Here is a 19,396-nt window from a genome sequence, read left to right on the forward strand (position 1 = left end):
GCACGCTACTGACCTTTGCCGGCGCTCCCCTGCCCGAGGGGCGCGCTACAGACACTGGCTGACATCCTTTCCGCCGCTAATTCCCCAGTGGCAGAGGTGTGACCCAAGCTGGCCAGTGACGTCGTAGCTCCCCACCGCCCCCTAGTGGGTAGGTGGACCGACACTGATCGCTCTCTCCTTTAAGAGAAGTCTCTGAAAGTTGTTGTCTGACATGTTTTTTTAAAACCAATGATAGTGATTCCTCAGCCTCCCTAGGCAATTTATTCCAATGTTTAACCACCCTGACACTTAGAAAGTTTTCCCTAATGTCCAACCTAAAACCTCCCTTGCTGCAATTTAAGCCCATTGCGCTTCCTGTCTTAACCTCACAGGTTTAGGAGAGCAATTTTCACTCTTTTCTTCGTAACAACCTTTTATGTACTTAAACTTATGTTCTTGTCTCCAGATTAAACAAACCCAATTTTTTCCTTTTTCTTCAGAGGTCATGTTTTTTCTAAACCTTTCATCATTTTTGTTTCTCTTCTCTGCACTTTCTCCAATTTGTCCACATCTTTCCTGAAATGTGGTGCCAGAACTGGACACTATTTCAGCTGAAGCCTAATCAGCACGGAGTAGAGCGGAAGAATGACTTCTCGTGTCTTGCTTACAACACTCCTCTTAATATATCCCAGAATGAGGTTTGCTTTTTTGCAAGTGTTATACTGTTGACTCATATTTAGCTTGCGATCCACTATAACACCAGATCCCTTTCCACAGTACTCCTTCCTAGGCAATCATTTCCCATTTTGTATGCGTGCAATTGACTGTTCCTAAGTTGAATACTTTCATTTGTCCTTATTGAATTTCATCCTGTTTACTTCAGACCATTTCTCCAGATCATTGTGAACTGTAATCCTATCCTCTAGAACACTTGCAATCCCTCGCAGCTTGGTATCATTTGCAAACTCTATAAGTGTACTCTCTATGCCTCGGCTAGGTCGGTACTATGAAGATGGCATTGTCCTGCCTGATCTTGTTCATTACTCTTGGAATTAGTGGTGTTAGTGGGAATGCATAGAACAGGCCCTTTGTCGAAGGAAGGAGAAAGGCATCTCCCAATGAGAGGCAACCTAGGCCTCCCCTTGAGCAGAATAAGGAGTACTTCCTGTTGCTGGATGGGATGAATAGGTCCACCCATGGAAGTCCCCACCTCTGGAATATCCCACGAAAGATTTATGAGTGTAACTCCAATTCCCAGTCTTTGGAGAAGCACCCATGGAGGATATCGGCTACGACATTCTGGACTCTGGGAAGGTAAACAGCTGAGATACAGAACATGCAAGCCACATTGAGTCATGAGTCTGATTGATTTACCCTTCATTTGTGACTGCCCTAAGTTCTAACAAGATGATATGGAGACCGCTTTCCTGAGGTGACCAGCTGCCCTGAGTTGTGAATGTGTTGTGGTGTGCTTCCCCACACAACCAGTGTTGTCTATTGTCACAGTTATTGTTGGAACTGAGGAGATGAAAGGGAAGCCCACACAGACACTGCGTTTATCTTTCCAGCAATCCAGGGAGTATTTCACCTGGAGGGGATCCGTATTCTGTTTGTCCAAACTGTCTCTGGTTGAAGAATAGTTCCTTCTGCACCAGTCATCAAAGCAGCTGAGGCATAATCTTGCATGCTTGGTCACAAAGTCCAAGCTGCCATATGATCCAGGAGCTGCAAACAGTTCTTTACTGCAATACATAGATGTCTCTGAATTGTCCTGACCAGATTCGACAAAGTTATGAATCTGTCTTTCTTCCCAAAGATCCTGAATGTCAACAAGTCCAAATATGCCCCTATGAATTGTATTCCCTGTACAGGGGCTAACGTGGACTTCTTTGTATTTAGCTGGAGACCCAACTCCTAAAAGAAAGAGCTGTCTGGGTGGAAGTTAGTGTTGCTCTGTAAGATCAGCCCTTGGGTAGCCAGTCATTATGGGAACGGGATATGGAAAGACTAAAATTGCTTCTCACCAAAGGTAAACAGCCACTACCATTGAAACCCTCAAGAACACACTTGGGGCTGAAAGAGGCCAAAGGGAAATATTATGTATTGAAAATAATCATGGCCCAAGGTGAAGTGCAGATATCGCCTGTGTGGGGGATGCATCACTATATGGAAATAGGTGTCTTGTAGGTCGAGGGCTGAAAACCAATCTCCTGCCCTTAGAGAAGGAATTAAAGCTGCCAGAGTCACCATCTGGAACTTCTGAGGCTTCACAAATTTGTTTAGTTATCTTTGATCTAAGATCAGTCTCCACTCTCCATCCTTCTTTGGCATGAGAAAATACTTGGAGTAAAACCTTTCCCCTGTGAGAGGATGGGACTGGTTCTATTGCTCCCAACAAAGGAGTGAGTGTACTTTTTGATTCAGTATAGTCTCATGAAAGCGGTCCCTGAAGAGGGATGTGAAGTGGATGAAATAATCTGACTCACTTGTCTGTTGTAATATGCCACCAGGCCTGTTGGAAATGGGAAAGGCAGTCTCCAAAAGTGGGGAGGTTAGCAAAAAGATTGCAGCTTGCAAAGTAGAGGTGGGGGAGGAGTTGAGCCTTCAACCAACCCATCAAAATTGTTGTTTCAATGATGACTGGATACTGACTGAAGGAGAGTGGGAACTTTTCTTCTGGAATCTGTCTTTTTCTAGCAGGTTCAGTAGTTCTATGAAAACCAGAGAACTGAACCAGAAGCGATCTCTGGGCAGTTTGAGACCTGCTAAATCTCCTGCTGTTTGTAGCTGTGTATATACGCAGAGACCTCAATGTGGCCCTGGAGTCCTTCAGTGTCTGTAGGGACTCATCCATAGTCCCCAAGAAGAGCTTCTGACATAAAACGTGAGATCCTCAACCGTATTCTGAACCTCTCTTGGGAATCCTGACAACTGTAGCCACAATAAGTCCCTGGAAAAATCATGGAGCAGGTCCTCAAGGAATCAATTATGAAACATTTAGAGGAGAGGAAAGTGATCAGGAACAGTCAACATGGATTCATGAAGGGGAAGTCGTGCCTGACTAACCTAATTGCCTTCTATGATGAGATAACTGGCTCTGTGGATGAGGGGAAAGCAGTGGATGTGTTATTCCTTGACTTTAGCAAAGCTTTTGATACGGTTTCCCACAGTATTCTTGCCGCCAAGTTAAAGAAGTATGGGCTGGATGAATGGACTGTAAGGTGGATAGAAAGCTGGCTAGATCGTCGGGCTCAACGGGAAGTGATCAATGGCTCCATGTCTAGTTGGCAGCCGGTTTCAAGCGGAGTGCCCCAAGGGTCGGTCCTGGGGCCGGTTTTGTTTAATATCTTTATTAATGATCTGGAGGATGGTGTGGACTGCACTCTCAGCAAGTTTGCAGATGACACTAAACTAGGAGGCGTGGTAGATACACTAGAGGGTAGGGATCGGATACAGAGGGACCTAGAAAAATTAGAGGATTGGGCCAAAAAAAAAAAAAAAAAAAAAACCCTGATGAGGTTCAACAAGGACAAGTGCAGAGTCCTGCACTTAGGACGGAAGAATCCCATGCACTGCTACAGACTAGGGACCGAATGGCTGGGTAGCAGTTCTGCAGAAAAGGACCTAGGAGTCACAGTGGACGAGAAGCTGGATATGAGTCAACAGTGTGCTCTTGTTGCCAAGAAGGCTAACAGCATTTTGGGCTGTATAAGTAGGGGCACTGCCAGCAGATCGAGGAACGTGATCGTTCCCCTTTATTAGACATTGGTGAGGCCTCATCTGGAATACTGTGTCCAGTTTCGGGCCCCACACTACAAGAAGGATGTGGAAAAATTGGAAAGAGTCCAACGGAGGGCAATAAAAGTGATTAGGGGTCTGGAGCACATGACTTATGAGGAGAGGCTGAGGGAACTGGGATTGTTTAGTCTCCAGAAGAGAAGAATGAGGAGGGATTTGATAGCAGCCTTCAACTACCTGAAGGGGGGTTCCAAAGAGGATGGAGCTCGGCTGTTCTCAGTGGTGGCGGATGACAGAACAAGGAGCAATGGTCTCAAGTTGCAGTGGGGGAGGTCCAGGTTGGATATTAGGAAAAACTATTTCACTAGGAGGGTGGTGAAACACTGGAATGCGTTACCTAGGGAGGTGGTGGAGTCTCCTTCCTTGGAGGTTTTTAAGGCCCGGCTTGACAAAGCCCTGGCTGAGATGATTTAGTTGGGAATTGGTCCTGCTTTGAGAAGGGGGTTGGACTAGATGACCTCTTGAGGTCCCTTCCAACCCTGATATTCTGTGATTCTATGAATACCCTGTGCATGACGACAACTGCTGTGCAGATGGATCCAAGGATGCTTGGAGAGAGATTCTGGCTAATAACTGACCCTCCTTAATGATGCCCTGGAAGTGTTCTTTATGTTCCTGTGGAAGATGTTCAATAAAACTTGTTGTAATTCATGTAGTCATACTTGGCCATGATCGGTTGATAGTTTGTGATCCAAAACTAGAGGGTCACAGATGAGTAGGCCTTCCATTCAAAAAGGAATAACTGTTTCTGGTCCTTGTCATAAGGAGTAGACCTGGAGTAAGCTGTTTACCCTGCTAGTTTACAGATCCACCACCAGGGAATTAGGTGTGCGTGGGGGGAAGGGGGCACGAAGGGGGCACAAAAATTCTAAGTCCCTTGGGGGAACATAATATTTTTTTTCTGCCCATTTACAAGATGGCGGGATGGTAGGAGGAGTTTGCCACACAATCTTTGCTAGGTCCAGGAGTGCTTCATTAATGGGTAGTGCAACCCAGATGGGTGTTTCCAGCTGCAAAATGTCCAGGAGCTTGTGATATGAGTCTTTAACCACCTCAGGAGGCATCTGTAGGGTGCCAGTCACCCTCTTCACAAGATTGTGGAATTGATAAAAACTGTCAACCACTGATAGTGGTGGAGGCACGACTGCTTCATCCAGAGATGAAGATGAACCAATGATTTGAGAGGTAAACTCTTTGTGTGTCCTAGCCTCCTGTTCTTCAAAAGTCTCCTTATGTTGGGGGCTTGGTGGAGGAGATTGTGTGACCCTCGTCTCCTGGTGCAATGGAACTGGAGATGTAGCAAATTGCTGTCGATATGTTACCCAATGATCCCACTATGTCCACTAGGAAGGCACATATGGGAGAGGAAGTGGTACTCAGAACTGATCCTACCATCACTGATGTGGGTAAGAGTTCTTGTTAAAGTACGGGTTTCTGTAATGATATGGAAGGAAACCCCACACTTGGCCCTGGAGCCTATGTATTCCAGCGTGCAGAGCTGCCTGGCTGCCCCTAAACATAGGAGCCAGAGGGGGGGGGACATGCCACTGCTTCCAGGAACCGTGCGGAGTCACGGCATGCATGGAGTGGGGCAAGCCCCAGACCCTGTTCCCTGTCTGAAGCACCGGAGCAGGGCAAGCCCCCAACCCCACTCACCGACAGGAGCTCGAGGGCTAGATTAAAACGTCTGAAGGGCCGGATACGGCCCCCGGGCCATAGTTTGCCCATCCCTGGTTTAAAACCTGGTGAGCCAGGCATGCCCAGCCAGGCCAAATAAGCTCCCCAGAAAAAATGGGGGAGAAAAAAGGGTGAGAGGAAAAAATTGAAAACTCTCGCTAGTATCTCACTAATTCTGTGCTAATAACTAACACTAATTAGAACACTAAACTAACAAACAACAACAAAACACACTGAGGCACGCACGAGGCAGACATGCTAGATCTCTCTACTGCCTTGGTTTGAGACAGAAGGAACTGTGGGCAATTCGCCTGTACAGCCCTATATATCCTTGGTTCATACAGAGCACATGCGCAGGCTGAACGGACACTGCTGATGGAGAATCTATGATCAAGGGCTCAAGAAGCGCATGCACACCTGAAATAACTTGAAGCAGAGCACCCATAGGGACATTACTCAAAGAACTACCAGCAGGTCCTGCAGGGCCTTGTTCCTTTGGACTCTTTTCATTAAGTGATTGACTGTATGGATTATAGGGGCCATGCCCCAAACTGAAGAGACATAGATAGGAAGTAAGTAGCCCAGGGCAGCAGACTTAGACTCACTGCAGGGAGGACCCTGCTGTTGGTTGCTCTGCACAGGGCCATGGGCTGGGTCCCAGCGAAGATAGTGGGGCCTGGCTCCTCCTATCATACCCTTTTAAGGGCAAAGCCTAGATGCGGGTGGAGAGGAGATGATTCCTGTCTTAGGGTCAGGAAGAGGCACCTCTACCACCCTGACACAGAGACAAGATATCAGAAGTTGGGTGTGCTAACCACTATGCCGTCCAGCCCTCTGAGCACCCTATCACAGTGTCCAATCACTACTCTTCAAATTTGCCCAATTTCTTCTCTCTCCAGTTAATATATTCCAAAGCAAAACTGGTATTTAGAATACATAATGCTGCAGTGTGGTCGAGTGGATAGAGCACAGGACTGGGACTCAGAAGACTAGGGTTTTATTCCCAGCTCTGCCATTGGCCTGCTGAGTAACCTTGGACAAATTACTTCACCTTCGTTCCTCAGTTTCCCCTTACGATACTCATACTTACCTCCTTTTAAAGCACTTTGCAATCTACTGATTAAAAGCACTATATAAGAGCTAGGTGTTATTATTGTATCATCATGGGATGGTTCTGTATTTTTAAGTCTTAGGCTTAGGTCATAATAGCTACTTCTAAGGTTTTGGCAGTAGGTAAGCCAGCCTGCTTCCCAGCAGGATCCCACAGGATACTCAGATATGACTGATTCTTATGACCTGTATCCTTGGTCTAAAAAGGAGATTTTTTTTTAAAAAAGGGAAAAAAACAACCAACCAATAAAAATACCCCATGGAAGCCCCAGCATTAGCACATCTAAGCATGGAAACACTCTAAACACCATATCTAACTAGTGATGAGGGAATCTCAAAAGGTTTACAGACTTTTTTCTAACCTGGCCCCTTGAGGCATGTTCAGTCAATCATAGAAACAGAACTAATACCATGTGATTGGTTGTGACTGGTCACAACCAATCTATTCAGCTCAAAATTTGAACAGAGTATGCAAAAAAAAAAAAATGCCCATTGCGTTTTTGCACCTTGAAAAGGATTTAGAGTTCTTTAAAAACTGCACAGATGATAATTTGAAAATACATTTTGACATAAAATAACTCTCATGACAAACAACTGACCCAGTTCAACATAGTCTTGAAAAAGTCCTACTACTGATTTTTCTTCTAAAACTAAAATCTGACTTCGCAGAAGGACATGGTAGAGAGCTAAAATCAGACTATATAACTGGATACAAATGAAAAGGCCATGGGACAGTGTTTCTCAAATTGTAACGGGCAAAAGACTGCTAAGCAGGAAGAAATGTATGCAGTGTAGTTGTAGCCATATTTAGCAAGATCTACACAGTATACTTAAAAATTCACATTATAATCATTACACCATACCTTTCATCTAGAGGAACTGGGTCACAGCATGCTTTATAGATTATTATTATTCAACATCTTTTACCCTCAGCTGTTGAGCAATGTTTCTAGGGCTCTGGAGTGGCAACCCCACCCCAGAGAAGGCTGTTTCAAATGTACATGGAGGTGTTTGTCATAAAATCTCAAACATGTCAGTGCAGCATACAACTGCCAGCAGTGTTACTTATCAGTTCAGGACAGATGGTCATCTTCTCAGACCTGAGGGGAAGGGGGATTTAGGTAGGTACAATGTAATTACTGAAGCTGAAATTTGGCCAGCACAAAGAAGGTTTACACCTTTGCTTTTGTGCTAAGTGCAATGGGATCTTTAAAGACCTTAATTGCGCAGGTGTTTAGTTTGGAAGCTCATCTTTCAGATGAGATGCAAACAGTTCAATATCTCTTACCCCATACTTGGCACACAAAACTTGGACTGAGAAGGAAGAGTATTACTATCCACCCAGTTAGCAACACCATTTCCAGCAAGATTTCCTTGGAGGTCTCCTATACAAGTACTTACTAGACCCAACCCTGCTTCACTTTCCAAAATTAAGTCATAAAATTGTCTTTGAAAACAAGAGAACCTTGGTTGGAATTTTCAGAATGAACAAAGATCCTTAAACAATAAAATGGGTATTACCTGGGGAACTTCATCTATAATAGCAGCATTCTGAAGTACTGGTGCAAATAGGTGTACAACAGTCCACTTCAGCTAGTGAGGAGGGAAAAAACAAACAGAGCAACATCTCAACCACACCTCAGCAGCAAGATTGCAATTCCTAAACTCCATCCCACGTCTACATAGCTAAATAATTCTGGATATGTTCAAACAGCTACTTGCCATTACTGATTTCATACAGGTTTTATAGTACCTTATCAGGGGCAGCTCTATGTTTTTTGCCACCCCAAGCACGGCAATCAGGCGGCCTCCGGCGGCATGCCTGCAGGCGGTCGCAGTCACGCGGATTTGGCGGCGTTTCTGTGGGTGATCTGCCAGTCCCGCAGCTTTGGAATGCCCACCGCCGAAACCACGGGACCGGCGGACCTCCCGAAGGCACGCTGCCAAAGGCCGCCTGACTGCCGCCTGCACAGCGACCGGCAGGCCGCCCCAGGCATGTGCTTGCTGTGCTGGTGCCTGGAGCTGCCCCTGTACCTTATGAACAATGTAGTGACCATTCCTCAACTCAGATCTGTAGGAATCTATTCCAAGTGATGGATCAGTAAGAAGCTAATGATGTTTATTAATAGCCCTTAAAGCTAATAATTCATCTCAGTTAAACATAAGAGTAATAATCTCTTTATGGCCTTTCCTGTCTTTACTGTAAAAACAGTTTAAGTTTAACAGAAAAGACTATTGTGAAATAGTTTTCAATTAAATTAAATCTTGAAAATCACATTAACATGCATCATAATCTACTCAACTCCCCAGTAATGTGTTTAATACACGTTACTGACTTCTAAGGATTTAAAGCAGAAATCTTGGACAAAAGCCTTTTACCAGCCTTTCAACAAACTCTGTAAAAGGGAGTTTTGTCACCAACTTCCCCAGTTGCAGGCCTTGAATCCACATATACAGAGGAACTACATTTTAGCCAGTTCCAAAAAAACCTTCTGTAAAGATCCAAAAGGAGCTCGCTCTGCTTTCCACCACCCGTAGAGTTCTAACTCCAAAGCATTAGCCCAGAAAACTCACCCTATGACAAGGGAAGTTATTATTTTATTTTGAAAGTTAAACAAGCACTGAGCTGCAGTAACAAAGCCGCATCTTGACCTTGAGTACCAATGGCAGGACACAGGAAGTTGTGAAATTTCCAACTTTAAATGTTCCCTTCAGCATTTATATGGACAATTAAGGATATCCACAATTACATTAGCTAGGAGAACACAATCAGGGCATAAGCCAAACTCTAACTACCAGGGGTTTGGAAGAAGCATCCATTAAAGGCATGCTAGTGCATAATTACAGGGTTTGAGTTATGAAGCCTAGAATCTCTTTCTTTCCTTTGCAGTGGTTCACAGAATCCCTATTTTAAAGAAACAGATTTTTTTCCACTCTAACTTTAATATCACGAGCTCTTTTTAAACAAAGGTTCCAAGGCACAGTAACTCACCAATAAGTCAAAGAAAAAGTAATCAACCCTTCTGACTAAATATCATCAAGAAAATACCTGCTGCCAAAGAGGAAAAACAGGTTTAGAAATAGACCTGGGACTCTCACTCCTGGGACTGCAAGAGGATAAACAGATCCCACAAGTATGTGTCAGGCATGATCACAGCTAATTCATATGACCCCCACTGGAGGGTCATCAATTCATTCTTTGTTTTATGCCCTAGCAAACAAGCACTGACTCCTTATCTTCCAGGTTGGAGTGTGTGATGTTACTACATGGAATAGGCTGATGCCATACGGAAGAGGAATGGAGGGAAAAGGTATTCTATAATGAAGGAGACCACAGAACAACCACTTACAGCTATAATTGGAAGAAATACCATGTGCTATAGGCAGCAAATGTGAGACTCTAGTCCACCTCCTAGGAGAGGATGTTCCACAACCAAGCAAGACTAGCTTCCAGCCTGGACCACAAACAGAAAGTAGACTCACGCCACCCTTGATTGAGAGTTGCCCCCAAATGTTAAAGATGTTATTAAGCATGCAGGGCAAAATTCAGAGGCAACATAAACTATGGGTAAGTTTTACCCATACTGACTTAGATAGTTAATATTTACTTATGGGCTAAGTAGATGTAATTAACACAGCAAAGTGATGGAAGGGGGCGGAGGGGTTGTAGCAGGAGACCATAAGAAGATAGGATGGAACAAAGAAAGCCGTGCCTTTCTTACACTCTCTTGCTGGTTGCCTTCTAGACCCTCGCCATGTAAATTATGCCCACATAACCAATTTGTAATTTACATCTCATCAGAATTTGGCCTTTCGTGAATGTTTAATACTAACCTGTGAAATTTCCATCTCCTAGGTTTGTTCCATTACATGAATGCTCTTTTGATCTGTTTTTTTGTGACAGTAAAAGTTTAAAAATACCTAGGAATGCTTTGAAATTCGCAGATGACCCAAAATGCAAACATACAGTGCATTTTGGACTATAATGTTGATACGCAATAAAATCTTTGGCTTGGATGGAGGCACAGTACGGACTAAACAGAATTGTTGCGTATGGCACAAGGACATGATATGCTAGAAAAGAAAGACTGTCAAGTGGTTCAGTCATCAGAATCCAATCAGTCTCCTACTTTTTTGGTGTCATGTTTCACTCCGCACAAAGAAAAACAGATGCTTTATGTCTTCTTTTTCCGCAGATTACAAGAAGAAAACAATAAAAAACAAAAGTAAAGTCTCCAGGAGAGCGCCTAGGGTGTGTGTCTCCCCACTGTGATAGTCCATCCTGTGCGGACTACAATATGGCTGCCAGTCAATGCCAAAAGCAGAGCCCATGAAGATTTAAAGATGAAGTACACAAGAGTCAAAACACTCACTTAATCGCATACCCATCATACTATTTAGCACAAAAAAATGAACAGCAGCAGAAGCTATCACACTACAAGCTCACTAATAATAGCATCACACCCTGCACACAATACACCCTGCTGTCTTTAATTCTTATGCAGAATGGATGGCTGAAATTTGTATTTTGCTGACGTTAGACCACAGTGATCCCCAGTCTTGTGCGGCCGATTGTTTAAATGATTAATACAACAATGAAAGAACAAAGGGGCCAGGAATTCCTTGTGCAGTCAATACCCACAATATTAATGGGAATTTTGGTGCAGAAAGTATGCAGAATCAGGCCCCAGGTGGTACCTTGATTAAGCACTGTTGTTATTAGTCAGAAAGCGGGATAATTTCCTATGAAAACAAGATTCTGGCATTACCTGTTCCTCTCTCTCTTTTTCTTTGGTCTTGCTCCTAGAGACTCTGGAAGAGGTGACATCCCGAGCTGGAATGACAGAGATCTGATGCAGTGGCATGTTCATCACACCGTCCTGTTTGGTCCTCTCATTTAAAGGAAGGAGTCTTTGATACAGGGCTCATTTAGTGCCATTGCCGGGCCTTGCACCTAAAGAAAGAATGAAAAGCATTAGCATTGTTTGAAATTCAATTATTCTGATGTATTTTTTAAACCATCCAAGTTAAACAACAAATCAGACTAACACTTAACATCTGCTCTTTGGATAATAGAACTGACGTAAGCTTTCGCACACTGGCTGGATCAGGAATTGAAACTCAGAGGCAGACACGTTCACACCTAGGGCAGAGATTCCAATCTGGGGTTTTGGAGCTTTTCATGGGCAATCTTAATTCTGGTATTTCCTAACTTTTGAGTGATTTGCTTGGCTATCTTAATAATGCTGCCCAGTCTCCTTGCCCAACCAGTCCCAGTTCCCCCTTCTGGCTCTCTCCTACTCCAATCTGGCTCACAATCCCAGTCTCCTCCCTCAGACTACTTATTCAATCTAAATCCCTTGTCAGGCTCCTTGTCCCAGTCTCCCACTCTTCCTGGCTCCTTGTTCTAGTTTCTTTACTCAGCAGTCCCAGTTCTCCCTTCACCCCTTGCTCCTTGTCTCCCATTCTCCTCCTCATCAGGTTCCTACTCCCAGTCTCTTTGTCCAGCCAGTCCCCAGTTCCCCCCCCCCCCTCTTCCTAGCCCCCAGCTGATCTCAGTATTTTCCCTCCCAGTCAACTGGCTCCCAGTCATTCCCCATTTCCCTCTCCAAATTTCAAATCATTGCTCTAAAGAAAGGGGGTTAAATCAGCTTAACTGCATCTCTCTGGGGTGTGGATTTTTCACACCCCTGAAACATGTAGTTATGCCAATGTAACTTTTCAGTGTAGAGCAGCCCTAAGCATGCAAAGGTTTAGCTCACAATGTGAAAATAAGATGTTATGACAAACTGTTTTGTAGATTTAACTATAATGAATGTAGCTGTTAATAGCAATTAAGGCGCTCCGACACTATGGTGATGAGGCTGTATATAGAATAGAACTGAGCAAGTTGGTGGCCTCTGTCCAGTTCCTAATGGACAAAGCACCACATCTCAAAAACCACCACCACAATTGCTACCAAAGAGATCAAAACAGGAATGACCCATAGAGACTAAACTACCTTTCCACTACCTGAGGTAGTCACTCCAGATCAGGACTGTATACAGGGAAGGGAAGTTTGCACTGTCACTGCTTGTGTTGCACTTGCTGTGTAGATATAAAAGCAGGATTTCCATTTCCAGGGCTGTACTGTAATTCCCGTGCTAGAGCTGGTCAAAACATACCAATTCTTTTTCATAGGAAATTACAAACAAAATTCTCCTGGAAATTTCCCCATGAAGACATTTTTGGCTTTTTGATTGGAAAAAAAAATTGCGAATATATACTTATCTAGATAGGTTTTCAAAAAAACAATTGTGGGGTGTTGGTAAGCATTTTCAATGTCTGAGAAAAACCAAGTAGGTGAGGTAATAGTTTTTATTATTGGTGGAAGAGACAAGCTTTGAAGCTTACACAAAGCTCTTCTTCAGTTTTAGTTTTCTCATCAGAACCACTCCCCCCTCTCCCCAAGAAAACATTGACCAACATGAAAAATCTCTATTGGTCAAAAAGCCATTTTTACATTAAATTTAATATATATCTATATCTAGATATAGATATATATCTCAAACAGCTCTATCCAACACCTTTCATGACCACAAATTAAAATAAATAAAAATGATTCATTTATACGGAAGTGAGCTTTGTAACTTCTCTGGGCATTTGTATAAATAATATTCATACATTAGCAGTGGGAAGAAATCTCTTGAAAGAGGAGTCAATCACAAGAATAGTATGAAGCCTGATGATTGTTATTTTTATTGCAGTGGTGCCTAGCACCCTGAGCCAGCAATCAGAAACCCATTGTGTTAGGTACTGTACACACATACATCCTTCTTTCCCTAGCATAACTTTCAACCAAAACAAAGAGTTATCAGTATTACAAGTAGACATTCAAGAGAGCAATAGTTTGCCTCATGTTTAGGATTCTAGAAACATGTATTGCCAAATTTGCAATGTTGATCTGAAAAGCAAAAAGTAATTAGCAACACCTTTTATTAGATTAGCAAGTTTCTATTAAACCAAATTTTTTTAGAAATACTTCAGGTCATGGTGTGTTTAGTTTGAACCTACCTGCAACAAATTAAGCACAATCAATGGTATTTAAAGGAAGGGATTAGAGAGGAATTAACGCAACAGGGGCTGCATTAAATAAGACTACATGAATCAAGATACATTATGGAAACAAAAGAAAAATACAACTTTGGGTTTGTTTGTTTTTTAAACTCAGTGACAGCTGAAAATGGAGGTGTGCAGATAGGGGTCTAATATATTATAGAGCTCATCCACATGGAAGTGGTATAACCCAGTACACAGTGTCTTTGCTTAAGACATTGTACAAATATATTCTAAAATAATGTTTAATTGAACATTTTAAGGAAAGGCCAGGCTTCCAAAGACTTCTAATTCTACATAGGACTAATTATGTTCCCACTAAAGTTAGCTGGAGCTTTGCCACTGACTAGAATGGGAGCAGGATCTGCCTTTAACCCTCACAAGGTCAATGAAGGTAGTAAACTACTGCGGCATACTCTTATAGCTCTTTTCAGCTGTAAATCCCAAGGCACTATATAAAGGGGTTGATGTCTCAATATCCTCATTTTACAGATAGAGAAACTGAGGTACAGAAAATGAATAGACTTAACCAAGATCATACAACAAGCCAGTGGCAGAGCCAGGAACAGAACCCAAGTTTCTTCTGGTCTATCTGCTGGATCGTTCTGCCTGCCCACATATGGGGCCAGGTTGATGTCAATGGAGATAACAGGTATACGTCTGTGTGAGGATCAGGCCCATAGCATATATAGAAGAATGCTAGCAATTATAAGGCACATCAAACCACTGAAGGTAATACATGTATAGCATTTAGATGTCAAGCACATAGAGGATGCTTCTTCCCTCCCCCCGCCCCCATGTTTATTCCTCTCATTTTCATACAGGGTATTTCCTTTGTTGGAGAGGGTATGGGCAGGGCTGGCTCCAGGCACCAGCTGAGCAAGCTGGTGCTTGGGGCGGCAGATTGTTGGAGGCGGCATTCTGCCCAATCCTAGGGCGGCACGGCCGCTTTTTTGTTTGTTTGTTTGTTCTTGTTCTGCTCCGGCCGCCCTGTAGGGGGCGGCGGCGCGGAGAACCAGAGCGCCCTGCAGGGCAGTCCTCTTCCTTCCCTCCCCGCCGACCGGAGCGGAACCCTCGTGGCAGGCGGCAGTGTAGATGGTGAGGCACGTTTTAAGGTAGGTAGAGTAGAGTGCCATACATGCCTGAACTCCCAGGATATATACACCCTACAGGGGCTCTCTACATGCAATGCCTCCCAGGTCAACACTGCTATTTTTAGCAGTGTAGTGTCCAGCTGCTGGAGCCTTCCCCCCCCCCCCCCCCCACACACACACAATGAAAGGCTCCAGCAGCATGGGGGCAGCAAGGAAAGGTTCTGGCAGCTCCCCTGCTGCCAGGGTCTTTCCCCCACTACTCACTGCTGCCAGAGCCTTTCATTGCAGAGTGTAGCTACACACCAGCACCGCAATGACAAGTGTGGACATAGCCTGTGTTTCCTAGTGGCATGTAGCTACTTGTGCAATGCCAGTTCTCTACATGCCATCATGGTAAGTGTAGACATAGCCTAAGGGGGAGCCTGCAATTTACAGGCTGTTGAGCCTTAGGGCTACACTGGGAACAACAGAAGAGTTAAAAAGCACCTAATTTCTATCAGGTTATACTAAACAAGCCAGACCTGCTTCTCTATAGGCACATAATACATCTGTGACGGCTTGTGTTAGAATTCTTCAAAAAGAGTTAAACTAGTAGCTCTAATCCAATTAGATTTTCAGAAAGTATGCAATATGTTCTCACCCTCATGAGGCTGCTAAGGAAACCTAGTAGCCGCCGTGTGAGAGATAAAAGCTTGTCACGGATTAAAGGCATGGCTAGAAAAACGTAGGAATATCGAATGACAAACTGGTAAGTCAAACAATACATTCTCCTAGGACTCAGTGCTGGAGCCACTATTTCATCCTCAAATTGACATATCACTAGCTCTACTGCAATAATTAAATGGTAACCTTACTAGAAGTGACTAATTGACTTGTACAAAAACTACAGACACCCGAGGCTAGTAGAAAGACAACACCACCTGATGGGAAACGTGATCTCAATCCAGCTCCAAATACACGGATGTCCACATTAAAATCAAACAATCCAAACTCCTACTATCACAGCTGGCACCAATGTGGCCCCTTTGGTGGCAGCCTCATTAGAGAAGTCAAGGGCTGACTAGGCCATGGGTACTGGATTGCAATTCTCACCCCAGATGCAATTCCTCCAGGTCATGGATGAGGCACACTGCCAGGGCTGTGACTGGAGAAGCTTGAATTTCCACTGCCCATGGTGTACCCATCATGGCTTTGTCTACACCGGATTCTATTCTTCTAAAAATTCCCACCATCGAAGCTACAACAGTCAATGGTGCAATTGCTACCCTAGAGAACATGCCAGCAACTGTCAGGGTTTCAACAGCACTAGAGTGAAATCCTGATCCCACTAAAGTTCATGGGAATTTTGCCATTGATTTCAATGGAACCAAGACCTGCTCTGAACAAGATAGACAAAACAGTTGTTAAAATGTCAGCAGTCATTTGGAGCCTTATCTACATTACTGCTCCAATTAGGCTACAACTGGTAGAACTGCACTAGCGATAGCAAAGAGAGAATACCGTAGATGCAGCCACCGTGTAAGGACAGCAGCCTTCACTCATGGGTGCAAGAATGAGAATCTATTATAATAATGCAAACATCAGTGTTCGACAACCTGTGGGACCTCACAGATGGACAGAGTAAATCTCTGCTTCAAATACTGCTGGCTAACATACATGCACTTGGAGACATTGGCTCCTCTTTCTAGCAGTGCTTCTGAAACATGTGCTTTAGCAATCTGTATGCAACAAGGAGGGAAGCTGAAGCAGGAGCAGCAGTGAGGTTGCCTTTAAGCCCTGCTTCCATTTGAGGAGCCAGTCTCTTAGGCCAAATCACTAAACTTCTCTGTCCCTCAGTTTCTCCATCTACAAAATGGGGATAATATGGACTTATCTCATGAATCACCTGAGAGGTATGCCATAAGAAAAGCTTACGACTAAATAGACTTTCAGGCTCTGCTGGTTTTTCCTAGGGTTACCATATTTCAGCGAGCAAAAAAGAGGACGGGAGGAGCCCCGCCCTAGCCCCGCCCCTGCCCCTCCCACTTCCCGCCCCCCCTGACCTCCCAACCCTCCCCCCGTTCCTTGTCCCCTGACTACCCCCTCCTGGGACCCCTGCCCCTAACTGCCCCCCAGGACTATCTAAGCCTCCCTGCCTCTTGTCCCCTGACTGCCCCAACCTTTATCCACACCCCCACCCCCAGACAGACCCCTGGGACTCCCACGCCCCATCCAACCACTCCCCACCCCCTGACAGCCCCCCCCCAGAACTCCCAACCCATCTAAACCCCTCTGCTCCCTGTCCCCTGACTGCTCCGATCCCTCTCCCCACTCCTGCCCCCTGACAGCTCCCCCCCAGAACTCCCAGCCCGCTACCCCCCCCGCTCCTTGTCCCCTGACTGCCCCCTCCTGGGACCCCTGCTCCTAACTGCCCTCCAGAACCCCACCCCCTACCTGTACCCTGACTGCCCAAAACTTTCTCCACTCCCCCCAAAAAGCCCCCCCCGTTTCTTGACTGCCCCCTCCAGAACCTCCCTGCCCCTTCTCCTGCCCCCCCTTACCCTGCTGCTCAGAACAGGGTGTTGGGCTCTGTGCGAGCCGGACACGTGGCTAAGCTCCCCAGCACAACAAAACCCGGTCCCTGGCCCTGCACAACAAAACCCGGTCCCTGGTCCGGACCGGGTTGCAGGGGAGAGCTGCCCTTGTATCAGCACAAAGTGCTCTCGCTCCCGTTTTGCTACGCTGCATGGCAGAAACCGCTCCCAGTTGCAAAAGGGGAGGGCTGCACTTTGTGCTGAGACACTTGCTCAGAATGCAGGGCGGAGCTCCTCTCCAGCTGCTCCGGAGTCCAGCCCGGGACTTTCCTGCAGCCCTCCCAGCCGCTCGCTCTGCTGTGCCGGGGGAGGGGGAAATCCCGGACATTGTGAGTGCTTTACAAATTCCCCCCGGACGCTATTTTTAGCACAAAAAGGAGGACATGTCCGGGTAAATCCGGACGAATGGTAACCCTATTTTTCCCAATTTCGGGGTGCTTTCCCCTGTTGATCTGACGTGCTAGTTTGAAGGCAGAGTTCCTTTTCGCCAGGAATCCCTTCACAGGCCTGGGTGAGTATAGTACTTCAAAAAGACAATGTCTTCCTTTCTAGAAGTGTGTTAACTAAGGGGATCCAGTTTCAGGCAAAGATGTACAATGTAAACTAAGCTCTCTGAATAGGCAATTGAAATAATACAAACACACCACCACATTCTCCTACTACATGACACGTTTCCATTGATGGCATTGACACTGTAGTGGCATTGTCAGCAGATTTACACAGATACTTCCAATTTAAAGGAACACTGGTCAAAATGTGTAGAAGGTGTAATATATATGTATATTTTTAAACTGCTCTTACAGTGAAGGTCCACAGAAATATTTTCAGTACCGTTTTTCCCTTGAATTCAAATGAAAACTTTAAATTCCAAAGGAAATACTTTTTCCACACAATGCACAACTGGCCTGTGGAACTCATTGTCACAACATATAATTGAGGTCAAGAGTTTAGAAGGATTAAAAATAAAGGGCCAGGCTTTACAAAAGTAAGCATTAAAAACTATTTTAAAACCTTAATTTTGTAAGAGCTGTAAACCACCATGTTTCAGGACATGACTGCTTCCAACTAATAGGGATTAGGAAGCAACAAAGAGTCCTGTGACACCTTATAGACTAACAGATGTATTGGAGCATAAGCTTTTGTGGGTGAATACCCACTTCGTCAGGGATTAGGAAGAAATTTCTCCTATGCGGAGTTTATTCCATAATTGCCTACTGCAGGGTTTGTTGCACCTTCCTTCAACACATCTAGCACTGGCCACCATTGGTGCAGCATACTGCACTAGATGGACCACTAGTCTGATCTGGTATGGCAATTCTTATGGGATTATTTCCAACAAATAAACATTCTCCTGCAGTGTTTGCAATCTGATTATTGCAGCACTGTATTCCTGCATGAAAATGTGAGAGTGAATGTGACTTGAAACTAGTCAAATTTCATTAAAAAAAAAAAAAAGTGCATAAATTGTGGTAAGTGAATTAGACTTTGTAAAAACCTGTTTGAATAATTTAATGTGTTGCATAACAAAAGAAAAGATATAATGTGATTTATTTTATTTTAGGTGACAGTGTCCCTCAAATGCATTCAGTGACATAACCATGGGCAGTGATCTTGCCAAATTTCACCTGTTAAGCAGGACGAACCCTGGTCAATAGGACCCTTGCATCGGAGCCCCCAGCCTGCTAAAGAAATAGGTGAAGTATTCAGCAACTGGCATCCCTCCTTCCCAGTCTGAAGTGAATCAATCTGTCAACATAGTGTTGGTGGCACTGTTCTAGTGAAGGTGTTGATGGTGAAATCTTGAGCACTTGTGAGTGTTAGGAGTCCCCTGACATTTTCCAGAACAGAGTGACCTGGCCATGTTCCTGCTTGGGTTGTTACTTTGTTTACCTAGTTTGCAGTTTCAACTGAATAAGATATTTGCCTACTTTCTATAGGCTACAAATGCAATTTATGCTGCCATACCAAACCCTACTAGTTAGTTCTTGTACCAGTTTGCACATTTTGTTTTGAGCTTCTCAGAACTCCTCCCTCACGAATGTATCTTAAATAATCTTTTCCAGAGATAAC

General features: G+C 44.5%; 1 protein-coding gene and 1 long non-coding RNA gene across 8 annotated transcripts in view; both read right to left on the reverse strand.

The window, feature by feature from the left end:
- Positions 1 to 8,079, reverse strand: part of LOC135972884 (uncharacterized) — a 35,195-nt gene extending 27,116 nt beyond the window's left edge. Inside the window, exon 1 of the long non-coding RNA XR_010589474.1 lies at positions 14 to 8,079. This is a non-coding gene — a long non-coding RNA (uncharacterized LOC135972884). The remainder of the gene's footprint in view (positions 1 to 13) is intronic.
- MARCHF8 (membrane associated ring-CH-type finger 8) overlaps positions 1 to 19,396 on the reverse strand; it is a 193,980-nt gene that overhangs the window by 143,061 nt on the left and 31,523 nt on the right. For 4 of the 7 annotated variants that reach the window (XM_042856087.2, XM_024111937.3, XM_024111940.3 and 1 more), the window contains 2 exons: positions 11,334 to 11,518; positions 8,086 to 8,157 (listed from right to left, as the gene is read on the reverse strand). In XM_042856087.2, the coding sequence (XP_042712021.2) occupies positions 8,086 to 8,157; positions 11,334 to 11,435 (174 nt within the window). In that variant the 5' untranslated portion in view covers positions 11,436 to 11,518. The remainder of the gene's footprint in view (positions 1 to 8,085; positions 8,158 to 11,333; positions 11,519 to 19,396) is intronic. The other 3 variants (XM_008175463.3, XM_065553340.1, XM_005311363.4) reach the window with 1 other exon arrangement.

Source organism: Chrysemys picta, chromosome 7 (assembly GCF_011386835.1).
Source record: "Chrysemys picta bellii isolate R12L10 chromosome 7, ASM1138683v2, whole genome shotgun sequence".
Classification (NCBI taxonomy): domain Eukaryota; kingdom Metazoa; phylum Chordata; order Testudines; family Emydidae; genus Chrysemys; species Chrysemys picta.